At 40.1% G+C, this 22,393-nt stretch overlaps 1 protein-coding gene across 5 annotated transcripts in view; it reads left to right on the top strand.

The window, feature by feature from the left end:
• Positions 1 to 21,685, top strand: part of Lpxn (leupaxin) — a 37,927-nt gene extending 16,242 nt beyond the window's left edge. For 3 of the 5 annotated variants that reach the window (XM_030250687.1, XM_030250689.1, XM_030250688.1), the window contains exons 4-9: positions 7,208 to 7,307; positions 11,816 to 11,983; positions 12,671 to 12,844; positions 12,962 to 13,043; positions 20,480 to 20,628; positions 20,957 to 21,680. In XM_030250687.1, coding sequence (XP_030106547.1) covers positions 7,278 to 7,307; positions 11,816 to 11,983; positions 12,671 to 12,844; positions 12,962 to 13,043; positions 20,480 to 20,628; positions 20,957 to 21,226 — 873 coding nt within the window. In that variant the 5' untranslated portion in view covers positions 7,208 to 7,277 and the 3' untranslated portion in view covers positions 21,227 to 21,680. Of the gene's footprint in view, positions 1 to 7,207; positions 7,308 to 11,815; positions 11,984 to 12,670; positions 12,845 to 12,961; positions 13,044 to 20,479; positions 20,629 to 20,956 lie in introns of all 5 variants that reach the window. The other 2 variants (NM_001361971.1, NM_134152.4) reach the window with 1 other exon arrangement.
• Positions 21,686 to 22,393: the final 708 nt, after the last annotated feature.

Below are 22,393 nucleotides of genomic sequence, written 5' to 3' on the forward strand. Positions count from 1 at the left end.
ACAGAGTGCTCCACTGCACTATCTGATCTCAGGATCATAGTACATAGAGCATACATGGGGAGCTAAATCAGGCAATGGACTTGAACTACGGGAAGTCATTTTAATACATTCCACTTGAGGTCACTTCCTTCTGTGGTGGGAGTGAAGCTAGTTTACTTATATACACATTACCTATTTATTCCAGCTCCAGGAAGTGAGAGGTGAACATATCTCCATTGTCTTCACCTTTCTGCCCTAGCTAAAACCAAAACAAACACAAACAACAAAAGTGGTAACTGTACTTAAAAGGCTCTCAGCAACAGTATGTTTTATTAAGAAGTAGAAATGCATATGAATACTGAAATATGTAACATGAAAACCAGTCCAAGCATTAATTATTTTCCAGTATGTCCGGCACTGTGATCAGTTATTTAATCATGACACTATTTTATGGTCATCTTCTCCTACAGCACTGGGTAACTGGCCTCTGTCTCTTTTCATATTCTGTGTTCTGTCATTTAGGGCCAGGCCATTTTTGCAAATGCTTTCCATTTAACTTGCTTTTCTAGATACTTGCTCTCCTCTAGCTTATAGCTTATTCTACATACAGATCCTATGCTAACAGACCACTCCCAACACACATACACACACACACACACACACACACACACACACACACACTTGTGTGCAGCCACCTATCAGAGCTGGCCTGACTGCAAGCATAAACCACAGACTGTTCATCAGTCCTGCAGTTTAGAGCCTCCCCCTTTCCCTAACATGTATAGGAGACTCACTCTGCCATAGGAACCCCATCTTGCTGCCATCTGTCTGTCCGTGTATGGCATTTCTAATTCTTTTAGTAAATCCCTTATCCAAATAGCAGTATTCCCAAGTTCCAAGACAGTTGGCTGTCATGGGCTTTGATAAGCAAGAAGTGCTGGAGAGACCAGCAGATGTAGAGTAGGAAAATGCAGGGCACTTGCCTTGCCTTGGTGCTTGACTTTCCAGTGTCTTTATCAGCAGCTGCATCTCTGTCAGTTGGAGCATGACAACCTGCTGTTGTCCCAGCACACTGAACCAGAGGCATGGGCTCTCATGATGTTGCCATGCATTCTGTCCTTTAGCACAGGGGTGGTGATGACTTGCTGCTGGGGCTTTCAGGTAACCCCCATGTCTTCTGTTTTGCTTCTTAGCTCTCTCACCATCTGTTCAACCAATTTTCTATGATAGTATTTCCATTTTTTTTAAACTCAAATATGCTTATATTTTCTAGACTGCAATACTTTGGTACATTTCCATTACCAAGCTATACCTACAATGGAGATGTGTGTGAGAGAATGATATAAAACCCTTCCATAACTATGTGTGGAGTGTTATAAATTTCCTAGGTGATTGTGATTCTGAGCCATAAATACTAGCATGCCCAGCTAGAACACTAAACTCAGAAGGTATATTCCCTTATTTGTTTCCACCATATACTCTGGTTTGCATAAATGGGATACCCATTGCTCCCAATATACCTTGAGAGTGTGCTAAGTATCAGCTGTGGCTGAAGCACTGGGATGTTTCTAGCCACTGTCCACCAATAGCAATATGGCAATTGTTTATAAGTATACCGGAGCAAAAGTAGCACTTTTGGTAATAATGGGAGGAACCGTTCACAAAATATAGCAGAATTAAACAGAGGAAAACTCGGCATGATGGAGCTCCTTACTTCGAAAGTATACATTCTGTACATTCTTTCAAATAACAGGTGTTGTGCTTTGTATTATTAAAAATTCCAAATCATAAAGTAGCTTGTAGCTCATGATATAGCATGCTACTTTTGCTTTCTTTAAACGGCTAGGGACAGATCAGAGGTCTCTAATTTGAAGTTTCTTTCAAGAATATTTCCTGTATGGGCTGTAATTTGCAACCATCAGCTCCTCAAATTCTTATTTCCTATTTAGAATAAAATATTGCTGAGTAAGCTGATGTTAGGGAATCTTGACAATGGTCTTCCTCCTTTTACATGCTATACATGGATTATAGTTTGAAAGTGTGGGCACTTTTTTGAGCATGAACAAGTTTTCCACAACTGTAAGGTGAGGAGGCCTTATGAATGAACAGGCTTAGATAAAAAGCTACATTTGTGTCTGGGGAGATATTACTTGGTTAAGTGCTTGCTATGGAAGGGGACTGTTTTAAATCATTTTATTTGTTTACATTTCAAATTATATCCCCCTTCTAGGTTACCCCTCCACAAACTACCCATCCCATCCCTCCTCCCCTCTCCCCTTTGCCCTCTATAAGGGTGCTCCTCTACCCACTCACCCCCTCAGCGCTCTAGCATCCTCCTATACTAGGGCATCAAGCCTCCACAGGACTAAGGGCCTCCCCTCCCATTGATGTCAGATAAGACCATCTTTTGCTATATATGTATCTAGAGCCATGGCTCCCTCCACGTATAGTCTTTGGATGGTGGTTTAGTCCCGGGGAGCTCTGGGTGGTCCAGTTAGCTGATATTGTTCTTCCTAGGGGGTTGCAATCCCCTTCAGCTCCTTTAGTTATTCCCTTAGCTCTTCCATTGGGGTCCTTGGGCTCAGTCCAATGGCTGACTGTATCTGCATTTGTATTGGTCAGGTGCTGGTAGAACCTTTCAGGGAACAGCCATACCAGGCTTTTGTTAGCAAGCACTTGTTGGTGTCAGCAATAGTGTGGGGGTTTGGTGCCTGCAGATGGGATAGATCCCTAGGTTGGGTGGTCTCTGGTTGGCCTTTCCTTCAGTCTCTGTTCCACTTTTTGTCCCTGTCTTTTCTTTGAACAGGAACATTTCTGGATTAAAATTTTTTTTTTTTTTTTTAAAGATTTATTTATTTATTATATGTAAGTACACTGTAGCTGTCTTCAGACACTCCAGAAGAGGGAGTCAGATCTTGTTACGGATGGTTGTGAGCCACCATGTGGTTGCTGGGATTTGAACTCTGGACCTTCGGAAGAGCAGTCGGGTGCTCTAACCCACTGAGCCATCTCACCAGCCCATGGATTAAAATTTTTGAGATGTGTGGGTGGCCCCATCTCTCAACTGGATGGGGAGGGGCATGCCTATCTACTGGAAGTGGTCTCTACAGGTTGTAGTTTCCCTTTTTTGTGTTTTTAGGCTAAAGTCATCCCTCTTGGGTCCTGGGAGCCTCTTGCTTCCCTGGAGTCTGGAACTTTCTAGTGGCTATCCGCAGTTCCCCATCCCCCAGTGCTACGTTTCTAGTCAGTTTCCTGACCCTGTGTACTTCTCTCCTGTCCCTTCTAATACATGATCCTAAACCCCCTTTTTTTTCATCGTCCTCCCTTCTCCCTCCCAGATCCCTCCCTTCCTCTACTTCCTCTGATTGTTTTGTTCCCCCTTCCATGTACGATTGAAACATTTATATTTTCGTCTTCCTTGTTCTTAAACTCTGCATGGTTGTGAGTTGTATATTTTCATATGTCAATGTGAAACATAGCTTTTACCTTAAAGGAAATAAGAGATTGTTTATTCTGAAGCCAAATATGAGTAGCCATGGCCTACGAGCATAGATTTAGGCTACCAAAAATCCCATGTTATAACATGGGAAAACATTGATGAAGTCTTTATAAATGACAAAACAAGAAAACTAATAAATTAAGGAATGTTCAAACACATTAATAGAAACATTAAGGATGTGGATTGAAACCTCTGCTCTAGGCCTCACTGCTAATCTAATAGGATCCTTAGTTTTATGGTTGATGAAAACTAAGATTTTGTTGTTAAAATATTTCATAAAATTTTTATGTATTAGTCACAGGATGTTATATGTGTAAGAAGTGACTGTTTATGGTCCTAAATATAGACCAAGACAAATTGTTATTAGCTTCTGGACCTACAACATCCCATCTGCAACACAATCATTGAAGTTCAAGTTAATTAATCAACCTTGCTGATTACGTTGAACACACAATTTCCTTTTGGGAACTTTCATTCTCATATCTATAATAATAAACATTTAAATCTATCTTTCTTCAACCTGTTAACAATGTAGCTCATGTTTCCATTGGTTTGCTTTTTTAATATATAGAAGTTTTACAAATATTTTGAATGATTCAACTATAGTAATTTTATGAAACAGACTTTATTAATAGATTTTCTTTTTTGTTTCACTTCAGAGGTTTTAAACAAACTTTTTCCTTATTTTTAGATTAATTTTTATGTGTATAGATATTTTGCATGAATTTATGTATGTGTAGCATCTGTGTTTCTGACGCGTATGGAAATCAGGAAAGGTTGTTTGATCCCTTGGGACTCGGGTTACAGAGAGTTGTAAGCTGCCATGTAGGTTGTGGGTCCAAACCTAGGCTCTCTGCTAGTGCAGTGAGTGGCCTTAACCACAGAAATATCTCTTTAGCCTTATCTCTTTAGTGTTCTTTCCTTGTTTAAAACATGCTCATGTCTCTAAGTTGTTAAAAGTTACTCATTTTCTTCTAATACTTTAATTTTAAAAATATTTATATATTCAATTCCACTCACTTGTTTATATATTTGATGTGTCGAGGGCTGTAAAATTGTTCTAGACAGATTGTTATTAAGTCCATTGAGTATAATTCTGACACTTTAAATGCCTCATGAAATATCCTGGATTTTTTCAGGTGTAGGGGGCTGCTTCTGAATTTTCTAGTCTACTCTTTTGATCTGTTTATTTATTCTGTTACCATTACACACATTTGATTACTTTCACTTGTCAGTGTTGCATAATAACTGATTGCTCCTAATTATCTTTATTTTATAAAATGTTACCTCTATTGGGACAAGCTTTTCCTTCCAAAATTTGTTTTTGTTTTTGTTATTTTTGAGATAGTGTCTGTATATCTATGGGTGGTCTGGAACTCATAGCGATCTGTGTGCGTCTGTCTTGAAGTTGTAAGGATGACAAAAGTGTTTCCACATGCTTAGCCTTTTAAACCTTAAACGTTTTCTCTTGGGTGTTCTAGCCCATAAATTTAATGTAATCTTATTGATAGCTCAAGTAATTCTTCTGGAATTTGTATGGAATTTTATAGAATTTAAAGGGGAAAGCGACATATAGTATACATCTCTACTTAATGTGGAGCTTCTCTTTGATTTGTTTTACATATCAATGCTTACAATATAATATTCAGGATACATATAGGTAGTGAATACTTACTTAGTGACAATTCATTATGATAGAAATATCTCTTACACACAAAAGTTTGCAACTTCTGCTGGATTTGACAGTTAATAATAGACTTCAAGGTCACATAAAATGGCTTTCCAGCTGTATACTCAGCCCACTTGTTTAATTAGCTTTTAAGAGAACAATGTAACAACCAACCTCACTTGCCTTGGATTTCTCATGTAATCAGCTTTAGCTACCTAAGCAAACGTGTAGCTGTAACCCTAAATTATGTACTCCTGACCCAACAGTAATGCATGCATGTTTGTTATGATAATCATTTGCTGAAAACAGAACAAAAACGTTAAATGAAACATATGGATATTGTTGGATAGCATTGGTTTGCTTATTATCTGAATCATTTGGGGTTAGTTTGAGTTATGATTTCATCCTTATAAAACTCTATTGCAGATTTCTGTTCAGCATTTCCCATTCTTTCCTCACTCAGTGATTTCTGTGCCACTTAAGAAATACACAGCAGGGCTGACGAGATGGCTCAGTGGGTAAGAGCACCGACTGCTCTTCCAGAGGTCCTGAGTTCAAATCCCAGCAACCACATGGGGGCTCACAACCATCTGTACTGGTTGATGCCCTCTTCTAGTGACTCTGAAGACAGCAACAGTCTACTTAGATACATAAAATAAAATAAATAATTCTAAAAAAAAAGAAAAGAAATACACAGTGAATGCACTTTGTTAGGAATGATGGAAGACATGAGGAGAGCAAAGTAGAGAATTCAAACCTAGGCTCTCTCCTGGTTAAATGACACCAATGAGAAGTGCTTTATTGATTTCTGTCCGTAAGGCAACACTGATGAATTAATTATTGGTGACACTGAGGTTATTGTTAATGTGCTTAAGGTGATGTAATGAAGCAAATATGCACATTTTCAGATCTAGTAGTAATCTCAAATATGTCCAATTTTATTACCTATAAGCCCCAACTTGTACATTATTAGATCTCTAAACACATATCTACTACTTTGGGTCCTCTGGCATACATTTTATTTCCTTTCACATTTCTTGCTCCTAGAAACCATTGTTTTGTTTTATATTTCTATGTATTTAATCTTTTTACATTCTACATATAAGCATGTATGTACAATATGCAATACTTTACTTCTATTTAATTTTATACAATGTCCTTTAGGCTCATTTATGTTGATCTGCTTCTTCTCTAAGGCCAAATTATATTCCAGTGTTTATGTCATCCATTATAGTTTAACTGTCCTAATTAATTTACTCATCCACAGATAATTTGGTTATTTACATATCTTGTAAATAACACTGTAAGAAACATTGGGTCACAGACTTCTTTACTATGTGCCAGTTTCATTTCCTTCACAGCAGAGAGGGACTGCTGGGTCATATGAGAGTTCTATTTTTCATTTCTTCGGAAGCCTTCATATTGTTTCTCATTGTTGGTGACTACACCAACCTGCACACCACTGGCAGTTTACTGTGGTTTCAGTTCTCCTTACTTTTGCCAGCATTTGCCTCAGGCTGTAATGGGTATGAAGGACTATCTCATAGTAATATTGGTTTTCATTTTCCTGATGAATAATGAATCTGAGCACCTTTTTGTATACCTGATGACTGTTAGTCACCTTTAGAGGAATTCAGGTTTCTTGGTTATCTTTAAAACTCTCCATTGGTTATGACTTATAATTTTAAATTTCTCTATTAAAATACATGCTATGGCTTTACAGCTCTGTTCTGAAGTTTCTTGTACTCTATTAATTGGAGCCATGTCCAATACTTTTCTTCATACACTTGAAAAGGAATAGGTTATATATGTATGCATGTGTGTATTCATGTATGTATGCATGCATATATTTATTTATTTAGGGGATCAAAATGAAACAGATATACAATACAGAGAGGCCTTATTTTAAAATTTAGAGTAGTAGCTATACTTAAAATATTTCCTGTCTCTGGTTTTTAGATTCATATCAAATAGATTAATATGTAAAATTGCATCCTTTGGTATGTTATATGTGACTTAATATTTATTTGATTTTTTGCTTTTTCTTATTCTATCTGTAGTGAGGTCCAAGAGCCAAAGGAATCAGTCCTGCCTCCCAAAACCTCAGCAGCTGCTCAGTTGGATGAGCTCATGGCCCACCTGAGTGAAATGCAGGCCAAGGTGGGTACTGTCTGAATTATGAAGTTTCTGAGTTCCAGAGAGACACCAAGGTTGCTTAGTAGTGGTCAGTCTTCATCCCTTGCTTGGGAATTTTAAGGTGGTGCTCACTTTCTTAGACTATGTTTAATTCAGTGGAGAAACTCATTTGTGCACGAACGATAACATGGTGTAATGTCATAGGCCTTGATCTGGAGGATCTTGAATTGTTCTTGTTATAGTCATAGAGCTCTGCAGTATTTATAGAAGAAAAGGATGGTGATTTTCCAATGAGTGGAGTAAAGCTGAGGGATTTTGAGAGGTTAAACAAATTTTATCAGAGCAGTTGTGATGGGAGTTAGAATGGACACTTGAAGAATAGATGAGGCCTCGATACATATGATAAGAGTTAGAAAATCCCAAGGGCAAAGATTGCACCTACGGCGTGATCATGCAGAAGGGTTGTTAAACACACATGCCTGAGCAGGACAAGAGGCCGGTGGGCAGGCTGTGATGGAGCAAGGGAGGCCAAGGTAGGAAGGATAAGTTCTGAGCCCATACGGAGATAAAATCTGCTCTTTGTTCTTGTCTGTAGAGTGAAAATGGCAAGCTCATGCATCCTGGCAGAAAGCAGAAACCAGATAAGGAGCCTTAAGCATTTATCAAGGAAGTAGATCTAGAATTCTTAATACAGAGATCTAGCCATTTTAAATCTGATTGGAAGTTAGGATGCATACCCATGAAATCAGTATGAAATGTTTAAAGGAGACTTAAAATGTGTGTGCTAGAGGGGAGCAAGGACAAGACATGAAACTATCCACATCCTGCTCAGCACCCTAGCACTCAGTAACAACACATAGCTGTTGGAGGATCAGATGAATACATGTCACAGACAAGGTTCTCTGATGGTTAATACTTTACAATTAGCTAACATCTATGCTAAAGTTGAGTGAATTGACACTTTGCACTGCATACTTAACAATGCTAGAACAACAATCATTAGGAAATTTATGCTGTGTTTTCTCGTTGATTTAAAGTGTATCTTGGTATATTTAAAATTTAACTTACAATGTATGTTTTAAAAATAATCCACATACATTGTATAAAAATCAAAAGTACAAAAATATCTACAGTAAAACCGTTTTCATATCATGTCTCGGATTGTCCCATTCTGCCCCCTGCTGGTCTTCAGAATATACTGCAGCTTACATATGTATCCAGAAGTATTTTAGAATATGCAAGCAAAAAGATGTAGATGTGAAGAATATTTTTTTATGTTTGTCTTGAGGATTTTCCTTTTTATTAATTATTTTCTTTATTTACATTTCAAAATGTTATCCTCTTTCCTATTTTTCTCTCCGAAAAACCTCCAATTCAACCCCACACATACCGCCCTACTCCCCAACCCACCCACTCCTGCTTCCTGGCCTTGTCATTCCCCTGCACTGGGGCATAGAACCTTCATAAGACCAAGGGCCTCTCCTCCCATTGATGACTGACTAGGCCATCCTCTGCTACATATGCAGCTAGAGACACAAGTCCCACCATGTGATCTTCCGGTAGTAGTATGTCCATTTTTCTGAGGAACCGCCAGACTGATTTCCAGAGTAGTTGTACCAGCTTGCAATCCCACCAACAATGGAGGAGTGTTCCTCTTTCTCCACATCCTCGCCAGCATCTGCTGTCACCTGAGTTTTTGATCTGTGAAGAATATTTTTACTTAGTTATTTTTCAAATGTAAAATTAGTAACTATTTTGTTATCTCTAGATATTAACCTTGTGAATAGATAACTCACAAACACTAAACTCTATTATATAAAACAGAGGAAAGAATTTTGTTTAAGGATCAATTTTTGAGGGAAATAAGCATTTGTATGGTAAAATAATATGAGGCTATTCCAGACAGTGAAAGTTGAATAACTAGAGGCCTCTAGACAGATATTGTCTGAACTGTTCAGGAGAGTGTTGGGAGCCTGCCCACTTCAACAATAAGGCTTCTAACTGTGAAATAGAGAATGCAAATTGGGAAGACAAAGTGAGGGTAGGTGGGTGTGAAGCATTGAATGTCTATTAGATGGTTGATAAAAAATTAATGGGGAGGCAGTGGAGAGACAGTGTATCTATCTGATAAGATAAGCATTAAGTAGATAGATGGCAGCAGCAGCCAATGGTGAAAAGGACATGAAATGTTGAAGGGAGAAGGTGTGGTGTGGTGTGGTGTGGTGTGGTGTGGTGTGGTGTGTGTGTGTGTTAAACTGACTTGAATGATTTATAGTAATTGCTTTGTTTCTGTGTTTGAATAAATTCAATCCATAGATAGTCTCACTACCCTCTCTCTTTTTTTTTTCCATTTTTTATTAGGTATTTAACTCATTTACATTTCCAATGCTATACCAAAAGTCCCCCATATCCACCCACCCCCACTCCCCTGCCCACCCACTCCCCCTTTTTGGCCCTGGTATTCCCCTGTACTGGGGCATATAAAGTTTGCAAGTCCAATGGGCCTCTCTTTCCAGTGATGGCCAACTAGGCCATCTTTTGATATATATGCAGCTAGAGTCAAGAGCTCCGGGGTACTGGTTAGCTCATAATGTTGTTCCACCTATAGGGTTGCAGATCCCTTTAGCTCCTTGGCTACTTTCTCTAGCTCCTCCATTGGGAGCCCTATGATCCATCCATTAGCTGACTGTGAGCATCCACTTCTGTGTTTGCTGGGCCCCGGCATAGTCTCACAAGAGACAGCTACATCTGCGTCCTTTCAATAAAATCTTGCTAGTGTATGCAATGGTGTCAGCGTTTGGATGCTGATTATGGGGTGGATCCCTGGCTATGGCAGTCTCTACATGGTCCATCCTTTCATCTCAGCTCCAAACTCCGTCTCTGTAACTCCTTCCATGGGTGTTTTGTTCCCAAATCTAAGGAGGGGCATAGTGTCCACACTTCAGTCTTCATTCTCCTTGAGTTTCATGTGTTTAGCAAATTATATGTTATATCTTGGGTATCCTAGGTTTGGGGCTAATATCCACTTATCAGTGAATACATATTGTGTGAGTTTCTTTGTGAATGTGTTACCTCACTCAGGATGATGCCCTCCAGGTCCATCCATTTGGCTAGGAATTTCATAAATTCATTCTTTTTAATAGCTGAGTAGTACTCCATTGTGTAGATGTACCACATTTTCTGTATCCATTCCTCTGTTGAGGGGCATCTAGGTTCTTTCCAGCTTCTGGCTATTATAAATAAGGCTGCTATGAACATAGTGGAGCATGTGTCCTTCTTACCTGTTGGGGCATCTTCTGGATATATGCCCAGGAGAGGTATTGCTGGATCCTCCGGTAGTACTATGTCCAGTTTTCTGAGGAACCGCCAGACTGATTTCCAGAGTGGTTGTACAAGCCTGCACTCCCACCAACAATGGAGGAGTGTTCCTCTTTCTCCACATCCTCGCCAGCATCTGCTGTCACCTGAATTTTTGATCTTAGCCATTCTGACTGGTGTGAGGTGGAATCTCAGGGTTGTTTTGATTTGCATTTCCCTGATGATTAAGGATGTTGAACATTTTTTCAAGTGCTTCTCTGCCATTCGGTATTCCTCAGGTGAGAATTCTTTGTTCAGTTCTGAGCCCCATTTTTTAATGCTACCCTCTCTCTTAACTGGCCTTAAATACCTCACAAATCGTTGCAAAGTATTCCTCCACATTCGCTTTCCTTAGTCTCAGATTAGCTGCATGCCAGCCACAGTCCCCCCTTGTTAGATGAGTCAAACGTCTTCCATAAAGGACCTAGACAATCCTCACTTCCCTCCATACAGTCTTCTGTGTGTTCAGTCCTAGTCCTTCTGCTCTGGCTCTGTTCCTCTTGTAACTTTTCTTTTAATATGCCAGATGGTTTGATTCTTTGGGCCTTTTCTCTCTGTGGAATGACAATCTCACTAATGCCAGTATGTCTGGATTCTTGAGTACATATGCTCAAGTCTGCTCTAGTACTCTTCCTCAGAGGCCACTGCCCGAGTCAGTTGGCACTTATCACACTACATCCAGCACATCAACCTCATAACCTACATCTTTTCTTTATCTGACATGCATCACGTTTATTGCCTGCCATTCATAGATGAAAATTCCATGAGTTAGAAACTCAGTATTTCTACATATTGCTTTATAGTAAGTTCTTAGAATGCTGAGTGGAACAAATTAGGTGTTTGGCAATAAATAAATAAATAAATAAAATAGTTTTTACCCGGGCCACTGTAAGAGCCACCAAGACTAATCTTCATACACTCAATTTTTTTTTTGGCAGCCAGAAGATTTACAAATAAATGACAAATCAGGTATCATTTTGGTCAAGGAATTTGAAATAAAGTAGAAATAAAAGTGTTTTTATTCATGTTCATGTTGGGTGTCTCCAGCACCTTGAAGGAAGGTTAGGGGAAAGCAAGATCTGTCATTGGACGTGAACTGATAGGTTGTATAGCGGATGTCAAAAAGTAAGGTGAACGTGGGGTGATTTCTCTTTGTGGTTCTTTCCTTGTCCCAGGTTTCAGTGAAAGCAGACACCAGCAGGAAACCCTTGCCAGACCAGCAGGATCACAAGGCATCTCTGGACTCAATGCTGGGGGACTTGGAACAGGAACTACAAGATCTTGGGATTGCCACAGTCCCCAAGGGCTACTGTGCTTCCTGCCAGAAGCCAATTGCTGGGAAGGTGGGGTGATCTAGGATGTCAGGCCAATAGCTTCTGTGTTTGTGGGTGTCCAAGGATGGCTCTTTCTATTTATATTATAAGATGCTGGAGTACTTGTTATCAGTCACTGACTGCTTACAGTAATATGAACTAAGTGTTTTGTAAATATTTCTGCATTTAATACTTGAATCAACCCAATAAGGAGGTTTTATTAGAGTACCATTTGCACAAGCAATGAAGCCAAGAGCTCAGTGACACTGACTGGCAAGACCAAGGTCTAGTAAGTAAGAAGCAAGGGGGACACTTGAGTCCAGGACAGTCTAGCTTCCGAGTTTGAATTCCTAATCACTTTTGTTCACTGCCACTACTGAGATTACCTTTTATGCTGTTCCCTTTCTTCAGACATTCTTGGATTTATATGTAATCCATGCAATTTCAGCTAAATGTAACTTTAAGTTAGAGATACTGGGACTTACTCTGAATCATTATCACCAAAACCATGATACAGGGCTTTCTGATCTGACTCCAGAAGGATGAGAAACAAGGAGCTCAGATCTGAGGAGTAGAATCTGCTTGGCTTCTTGATCAGTCTGGTTATTTTACTTGTATATAACCCAGAGGTGTGGTCTATATGAAATGCAGCATGCAGAGTGCCCCCTAGGGGTACATTCTGCTGCACTGCCATGTCAGGCTTTATGATGTTCCTAGGTGATCCATGCTCTGGGGCAATCCTGGCACCCAGAGCACTTTGTCTGCACTCACTGCAAGGAGGAGCTCGGCTCCAGTCCCTTCTTTGAGCGGAGTGGCCTGGCCTACTGCTCAAAAGACTACCACCGCCTGTTCTCTCCACGCTGTGCCTACTGTGCTGCTCCCATCACAGATGTAAGTAAAGCCCCACCCTGACAGCTTTCATGCACTGTCTGACCGTGTATGCAGAGCCCTGGGCATGCTTTACAACTCTAAAGTCTTCTAATACCTCTCTGTGTTTCCTGTTCTCAGAAAGTGCTGACAGCAATGAACAAGACATGGCACCCAGAGCACTTCTTCTGCTCTCACTGTGGAGAGGTATTTGGTGCAGAAGGTAGGAGAGGGCTACAGCCAAGTGCAAGGGAGGGAGATGGGAAGGCCTACAGCACTATTCCTTGGGGACTGCTGTCTGCTGAGTTTTGGTTCTCAGCACTGTCACAAGTCCATTTCACACCTAGATGCCATCTCTGTATCTTTCTCCAACATTACTAAGTTTTATTTATATTGATTTTTTTAAATTAAAGAAGTGAAAATTCATCATTTAAAAACAGACTGTGACTTCATTAGATAACTTGGTAGGTGAAGCATTTGCTGCACCAATATGAAGAAGGCCTGAGTCTAAATCCCTAGGACATGCTTAGGAGCTAGGCCTGGAGCACACGCCTGTGACAGCAGGTGTTCACCAGGGATGTGAGGGCTGGAGAATCCCTGGAAGCCTGAAGGCCAGCCAGCCTCATGCACACTCTGCAACCAAGAGAGTGTCTCAAGCATGGAAAGAGAGGACTGCCACCCAAGGTTGTCATGACCCATATACATGTACACTGTACTCACACAAACATGCACCCACCCCATCCCCCACACAATGTGTCCATATCACTTAAATACATGAAACCATTGTTTCCCCTTGGAGTCAGCATTTGAGTTTCTTTCCTTTAGCTTAGTTTTCGCTATCCTTACCACTAATTTACCTGATAGAATTGTGAGATCCTTTTCTTTTCTATTTTTTTCTTTTTCCAATTTTTTATTAGGTATTTTCTTCATTTACATTTCAAATGCTATCCCAAAAGCCCCCTATATTCCACCCTCCCTGCTCCCCTACTCATCCACTCCCACTTCTTGGCCATGGTGTTCCCCTGAACTGGGGCATATAAAGTGTGCAAGACCAAGGGGCCTCTCTTCCCAATGATGGCCGACTACGCTATCTTCTGCTACATATGCAGCTAGAGACACGAGCTCTGGGGTACTGGTTAGTTCATATTGTTGTTCTACCTATAGGGTTGCAGACCCCTTCAGCTCCTTGGGTACTTTCTCTAGCTCCTATATTGGGGGCGCTGTATTCCATCCAATAGCTGACTGTGAGCATCCACTTCTGTTTGCCAGGCACTGGCATAGCCTCAGGAGAGACAGCTATATCAGGGTCCTTTCAGCAAAATCTTGCTGGCATATGCAATAGTGTCTGCGTTTGGTGGCTGATTATGGGATGGATCCCTGGGTGGGGCAGTCTCTGGATGGTCCATCCTTTTGTCTCCACTCCAAACTTTGTCTCTGTAACTCCTTCCATGGGTGTTTTGTTCCCAATTCAGAGGATGGGCAAAGTGTCCACACTTTGGTCTTTGTTCTTCTTGAGTTTCATGTGTTTTGCAAATTGTATTTTGTATCTTGGGTATTCTAAGTTTCTGGGCTAATATCCACTTATCAGTGAGTACATATCATTTGAGTTCTTTTGTGATTAGGTTACCTCACTCAGGATAATGCCCTCCAGGTCCAACCATTTGCCTAGGAATTTCGTAAATTCATTCCTTTTAATAGCTGAGTAGTACTCCATTGTGTAAATGTACCACATTTTCTGTATTCATTCCTCTGTTGAGGGACATCTAGGTTCTTTCCAGCTTCTGCCTATTATAAATAAGGCTGCTATGAACATAGTGGAGCATGTGTCCTTCTTATTGTTTAGAACATCTTCTGGATATATGCCCAGGAGAGGTATTGCTGGATCCTCCTGTATTACTATGTCCAATTTTCTGAAGAGCCGCCACACTGATTTCCAGAGTGGTTGTACAAGCTTGCAATCCCACCAACAATGGAGGAGTGTTCCTCTTTCTCCACATCCTCGCCAGCATCTGCTGTCACCTGAATTTCTGATCTTCGCCATTCTGACTGGTGTGAGGTGGAGTCTCAAGGTTGTTTTGATTTGCATTTCCCTGATAATTAAGGATGTTGAACATTTTTTCAGGTGCTTCTCTGCCATTCGGTATTCCTCAGGTGAGAATTCTTTGTTCAGTTCTGAGCCCCATTTTTTAATGGGGTTATTTGATTTTCTGAAGTCCACCTTCTTGAGTTCTTTATATATGTTGGATATTAGTCCCCTATCTGATTTAGGATAGGTAAAGATCCTTTCCCAATCTGTTGGTGGTCTTTTTGTCTTATTGACGGTGTCTTTTGCCTTGCAGAAACTTTGGAGTTTCATTAGGTCCCATTTGACAATTCTCAATCTTACAGCACAAGCCATTGCTGTTCTGTTCAGGAATTTTTCCCCTGTGCCCATATCTTCAAGGCTTTTCCCCACTTTCTCCTCTATAAGTTTCAGTGTCTCTGGTTTTATGGAGGTCTTTGATCCACTTAGACTTGACCTTAGTACAAGGAGATAAGAATGGATCAGTTCAAATTCTTGTACATGATAATCGCCAGTTGTGCCAGCACCATTTGTTGAAAGTGTTGTTCCCCCCCCCCCCCACTGGATTGTTTTAGCTCCCTTGTCAAAGATCAAGTGACCATAGGTGTGTGGGTTCATTCTAGGTCTTCAATTCTATTCCATCGGTCTACCTATCTGTCATGATACCAGTACCATGCAGTTTTTATCACAATTGCTCTGTAGCACAGCTTTAGCTCAGGCCTGGTGATTCCACCAGAGGTTCTTTTATCCTTGAGAAGAGTTTTTGCTATCCTAGGTTTTTTGTTATTCCAGATGAATTTGCAGATTGCCCTTTCTAATTCGTTGAAGAATTGAGTTGGAATTTTGATGGGGATTGCATTGAATTTGAGGATTGCTTTTGGCAAGATAGCCATTTTTACAATGTTGATCCTGCCAATCCATGAGCATGGGAGATCTTTCCATCTTCTGAGATCTTCTTTGATTTCTTGTGAGATCCTTTTCAAAACACAGCTGTATCTGATAATATATCTGGTTCATTTTATTTTATCAGTGATCTGGCAAGAGAGGCCAACCCTCCTGCTCCAACCTGAAATGCTTTCTGTCTTCCTGCTAAGCAGCAGGCATTCTGGTCCTTCTTTCCAAATTATCCCTGGAACCCCCGTTGCTACCTTTCTTTTCAGATCCTGTGTGTTCTCTGCTAACTCCATACATGTACAATGTGTGACCTGACCCCTATAACCTATAACCTCCCTCTTCAACCTCTCTTCTGCCTCACTTTACCCCCTTCCTTCTGACAAGGACCCTTTTCACTCTGATGACTTTTTGTTGTTGATTTGGGAGAATTTTTTAGTTTTTTGGTGTTTGTTTGTTTGCTGGTTGGTTTGATTTTTGACGCACTGAGTTTAAGCAGGTGTGGGAGCTTGGTCAAGGTCAGGGTCAGGGTCACGGTCAGGGTCAAGGGCGCCATTATTTGCCAGCCTTTCTTAATTGCATTTTCCCCTGCCTGTGGAGAACTTGACTTAGTTCATAGGTGTGCTAGAGTACCCCGAGTCTCTACTAAATTCTTTCAAGTAATCCCTGTGTTTTGTGACAGGATGGGGCATCTGATTGTCCAATGACTTTTGAGACTTTGAACCAATCTTGTCCTGAACTTTGCATCAGTTCCTAGAGTGCTCATGCTGAGGACCCAACTGTTGAATGGGTGGGTGTTCCTTTCAGTTTTAGCTCTGTCATGTTAGAGGCCACTCCTGCAATTTATGTAACAACGAACAAAACTCTTACTGATATTTTATACTGACATCCCCTCCCATCTTTTTTCTGACTCATTTATAATTTAGATGATTCCTTACATGTTTTTATCCTCCACTGCCCTTAAGCTGCTGTTTAAGGGAATTATGTAAATAAATAACAGGGACTGTTTGCATTAAGACTGAATTCCTCTTCCACAGTTGAAAGGTTTTCACTAAGATTTTGTTCTCATTTTTTATAATGTCCACATTTTTGTTGCATTTTTGTTCTGTGTGTGAATTTGAGCATGCTATGATGCACATGTTGAGGTCAGAAGACAACAAGTGTGAGTTAGTCTTTGCTGCTACGTGGGCCCCAGCGATTGAACATAGGTCCTCATTGACCCCGAGCCATCTCACCAGCCCTGTTTTATCTTTTCTATGTGACCTTCTTTTAGCTGTTTGTAAAGATTTTTTTCCTGAATTGCCTTGACCCACCCCCTTTTCTTTTGTTTTGTTTTTGGAGCAGAGTGCCACATAGCTCAGGCTGGCTTCAGACTTATCATGTCTGAAGTTGATGACTCCTGGTCCTCTCCCCTATGCCTCCCAAGTATACAAATGCATATAGATGCTGGAGGGCAACCTTAGGCATGATTAGGTACCGCAGCTGCCTTGTTTTTTTGTTTGTGTTTGTTTTTTTGTTTTGTTTGTGTTTTAGAGGTAAGGTCTGAAAGCTTGCCAGGTAGAATTGTCTGCTTGTCTATTAAGCCCCAAGATAACACTTGTCTCTGCTTCACAGGTCTGAGATTACAAATGTGTGTGTCTCAGTGTCACCGTGGCTGCTTTGTTTCTCTGTTTGTTTGTTTGGTGGTCTGGGTATCTGAGTTCATTGTCTTGTGTTTACAAGGCAAACACTTTATTGACCAAGGCATCTGCCCTAAACTCTAACTAGATACATTTCTGCTAACAGATTTTAACTGCTCTTTGACTAACACTCAATTCTTCTCCTGTTACTAGAACATGCTACTTTCTTAGGAACAATTTGTTATACTTTACCAGACAATAGAGCCCGATAAAGTAGCACTGACATAATGTATTAACGAAGTTCTTTATAGTGATTTGCCTGTTCATTGGAGCTTGTTCAATGTACTTAATAAATCAGTATGTCTTTCACTTCTATATTCTACTTTAATTAAGCAACATTTTTACTGAGATAATCTAAATCATACTAAAATGTGTCATATTTTCATGTATAAGTAGAAATAGAAATATGAGAATAAAATAGAATTAATTAATAAGTATACATTAAATGTATATTGGCTGTTGCAGAATGCTTTCCTCTAACCATAACAGCCATCATTTTCATCTGAGCAGGGATGACTAACTTGCTTGAGACACTAATTGAGCTTGTTGATTGTTGATATTTCTTCATAGAAGGAGGGGCTAAGGAGGATCACTTCCTGGCCAGCTGAATGTGATTCTGATCTAGGGGTACATGGTCTCATGTTCTCAGGAGGTGCTAGAAAATACAGTGTGTAAGGTTAGTAGAAGAGGGAATTCCATCTCTGCAGCTATAGGGAAGTTGTTATCCATGTTCAGGGAGACTTTCTGGTGATGTGGCTACTCCAGGGTTAATCACACTATATAAATCCAATAAACTCAGAAATTCCCTAAGCTAGATTTGTACTTTGGTTTCTCATTGATGACCTTTAAGGAGAGGGTGAACAGCACTGTCTATTGGTATTGATGATGTAGAAATTGCCTGGAAACAAGTAAAGGCACATTTGAAGCATAGCCATACTTATGTACAAAAGAAAAATGCCCAGCCTTTAGGATGACTGCAAAACATATCTAGTTTAATTGTTCTTGAGTTGGGCTCCTCATAACCTGACAAAGTTGATTAGGTCATTATGATTTGAAATAAGTATGAAACTACACTGAAAATATTTATTAATGAAGGCACCTGGCAAAGGGACTATTTACTAGTTAGAAGCTCCTTTTTGGGTTATAGTTTATTCTTTTTCCTGGCTTTCTTGTAAATGGGTCTCCTGCCATATGGTCAGTCCATTAATTAGACGGCATCCTGACTTTTAGTCCAAGCTACATAGTCACATACAGAGCATCAATAATAACAGTTTAACTATGGAGCCTCCTGGGAAATTAAGTTCATCCACGTTTTCCCTTAGTTCAGAGAATCCCTCTTTAAGACTAAAGTTTCTAAAAGCATTGGTCCTTAGCATCCTTCCTAGGGGACTATGTCCTCAGTGCCTACATCTTTCTTTTTAATTGTTCATTATCCAGGCCATGCAGGTGCTCTCTAATTTCCCCCTTGGCTAAGAGTCACACTAGAGTGAAACCACCCTCCTCTCTCTGTGGTACTTTTAATTGTCAATGTCTCTCATTCATTCTTTTGAGGTAATTAGACCCAGAGAGAGCCTTAGGGACAGTAATGCTGAAACTTTCCCAATTTATTGGGTTACTAAGTGTGGCAACAGTATAGCAAGTTTGGTGGGTTGCTTTGATTCTCCTCCTGAGACTTATCCAAGTTGAAATGGAGGCTCTTACTCCCCTACTGTCTCACTCTGGAGACCAACTGCCCTGAAGATTTCTAAATGGAGGTCATACCTAGGTTAGGTGCATCGTCTTGCAGCTTTCTTAAGAAATACCAATTTATATCACTTGGGGGCATGTTAAAAATGCAAAATCTTCAGTACTATCACAGAAACACTGAATAAAAAAAACTAGGCACGGGTTGGGGGGAGCGGGGAGGATCTAGCAATCTGCATTTTAATAAGTTTTTAGGTGAGTGAAGCATGCTGAAAGTTAAAAAAAAGAAAGCTGTGCTATACAAAAGCAAGGAAGATGACTTCCTTTTTCCTAAGTAGTGAGTGGTTTGACATTCAGTTTCCCTTAAACAAACTCTAAATATCTTTTCAATGAGTCAGAAAAGAAAGAGAGATAAAAGTAAATTGCTCTTTCTGAGTCTGCAGGGTTCAGAGGAATAACACAGGACAGGTATGAAATGAGTTGTTTGGAGTCCTAGGTCCATAGGTCTTGCAATTTTTGCAACTCACCCATTTCTGAAAAGAAAGCTTAATTGAGTGAAGCGAGCTGCATTCAGCAGTGACAAGAACTAAGAGCAAAACCAGCAGCTATGTGATTTAGATCATACCCCTAACATGCTATTAAAGTTTTCTGATCTGGCTATTATGATCACAGGACATTTCTAGAATGTTTAGTGAGTAGGCAGCTTAAGCAATTCTCTAAACACACCTTGTTGCATTCCACTAGGCTGTCGAGGCATAGAGTGTGTTCTCATGTTACACAGTTTTGGTTAGGATATCCACACTTAGTTGACCTTCAGTTCCCACAGAGAGACCACATTTAGGATGCATTTAAGTCAGGGTGTGTGAATTTTATCTCCTCCATTGACTAGTTGGTTAAGAATAACTTATCAAAGATAATTACTCTTTAGTATTATTTTATTATAAATATGGGGAGAGGTAATGGTATCTAGTTGAGTTAGGGAAAGCAGACTATAATGACTTAAGATAAACACTTAAGTATTATAAAGATAATGAAGACAGACGAATTGACAAAAAAGGTCAGGGTCAATGCCTCTGAGAAGATGACCATTTGAGTTGAGTCACAGTTGTATCAATGTCAGGAACAGTACTTCTGGCCAAGGGAACACTTTGTATCATGGAATTAAGGAGAAATAGCCCTGATACTGAGACTGCAACCCAGAATCAATGCTGAAAAGACACCTGACTTATTTCCGTTTTGAACATGGGCACACTGAAGTTGTGAGAGGTTATAACAGTGACCTTATATTTGCTTCTAATGTAGCTTTAAAGAACTCAGACTACAGCTTTGATTTTATCTTTTCAGGCTTTCATGAGAAGGACAAGAAGCCATACTGCCGAAAGGATTTCTTAGCCATGTTCTCACCCAAATGTGGTGGCTGCAACCGCCCAGTGCTGGAAAACTACCTTTCAGCCATGAACACTGTCTGGCACCCAGAGTGCTTTGTGTGTGGGGTTTGTATGCTCAATTACCTTCAGTTTTAGGGAAAATTGAAGAGTTTTGTTTCCTAAGAGGATTAGTTTCTACTTAGTGAGATGGTTTCTAGTCTAAGGAGAGGAATCTGTGTTTCCTTGGTAGTAATTTTTTCTAAAGAAAAAGTAGCACACAGAACCAATTGTGGGCCTTTGCAGGTCTCTTTGAAAAAATGGGTAATCTAGCCTTTGTTTGTCAAGGACCTGAGCAAAATCATACAACTGGCAGGAATTTTGAAGACAAACATTTTATTTGGTGGCATTATCACTTGACATGCATTTCCTTCGTCTGTGTTCACTCCACCCGCAGGACTGCTTCAGTAGTTTTTCTTCTGGCTCCTTCTTTGAACTGGATGGCCGTCCTTTCTGTGAACTCCATTACCATCACCGCCGAGGGACCCTCTGCCATGACTGTGGGCAGCCCATCACTGGCCGTTGCATCAGTGCCATGGGACATAAATTTCATCCTGAGCACTTCGTGTGTGCTTTCTGCCTGACACAGCTGCCGAAAGGCATCTTCAAGGAGCAGAACAACAAGACCTACTGTGAAAAATGCTTCACTAAGCTCTTTTCACAGTAGTTCTCCTTTGACTCACATCTGCTTCATGTTGCCTATAAAACTGAGGCCAAGATAGGAAAGAGCATAGATTCTGTCCCCAGCCTTCTGTTCAGTGGGCTAATGGAGTACAAACGGGCCTTTGTAGATGTTACTAGGCATATACCTTCATTTTGAAGATGCTTCTCATTACTTTTTAATTATATATTTAGATTTAGATCATGCTATCAAGAGCCTCTGAAGGTATATTTCTTATGTGCACAGTTCTTTCCACTGCTGGTTTTCTCTTTCTCACCTTTGACCTCTGCTGATGCTCCATTCAAATCTTCAGATGTGGGCCACAGGGTTTTACTCTCTCTTTGCTGTCAGGGGTCACGCAATAGTCTTAAACCCTTAGTGTCTCTGCATTTTGCTTTTTAAGCGGAAGTGTATTTTTACTGACACATGTGATGAATAAAGCAGCTTGTGGTTTTGGTGACTCACTGTCATGTTCATGTGGTAGATAAATGTTCTGCTCCCACGTTAGAGAAGATCAGCCACTACTTGCAGCTGCAGTGTAATCTGTCTCTTCTTTCCTTGCATATAGCAGATACTGCCCTCCCCCAATCAGCAGACACTAACAGACAAGACCCATTGCTTATAACTCTTCCTGTTAGTCTGAGTCTTTAGCCATTTTATTTTTCAGAGGTAAATCTTTGGATCATTAGAAGCTAGCAAGGCTTTTAGAATTTGTTTTCATCATTTTCTTTATGGAAAAAGGTCTGGCTGTACATTAAATACCTTACAAATGCATTTTAAAAGTAAAGAATGAAGGATGTGTCTCCTTCAAACTCAAAACTGCCTCATGGAGAGAAATGACCAAAATCTGTGCACAGCTTCTTTGAGGAAAGATGTTAGAAAAGATGAAGTGATGGTCATTTAGTTTGGACAGGGAAGCCAAGTCACAAACACTTGTTCTTTCAAAATACATTAATTTATAGAAAACTTTACACGTTACTGAAGACTTTGACTGTCTTATATCCTATTGGTTTGTTTATGAAGTAGGCTGTACATAGAGCATAAGTAAGGCACTCATTGGGCAGGCATGGACATACTTTATTTTCTTTCTACAATCTTAAAAATAATCACATGTTTATTTTTATATAGCAAAAAAGAGACTTTTACAATCCTAGATTCCGAGTTTAAAGGCAA

This window comes from Mus musculus, chromosome 19 (assembly GCF_000001635.26).
Source record: "Mus musculus strain C57BL/6J chromosome 19, GRCm38.p6 C57BL/6J".
Classification (NCBI taxonomy): domain Eukaryota; kingdom Metazoa; phylum Chordata; class Mammalia; order Rodentia; family Muridae; genus Mus; species Mus musculus.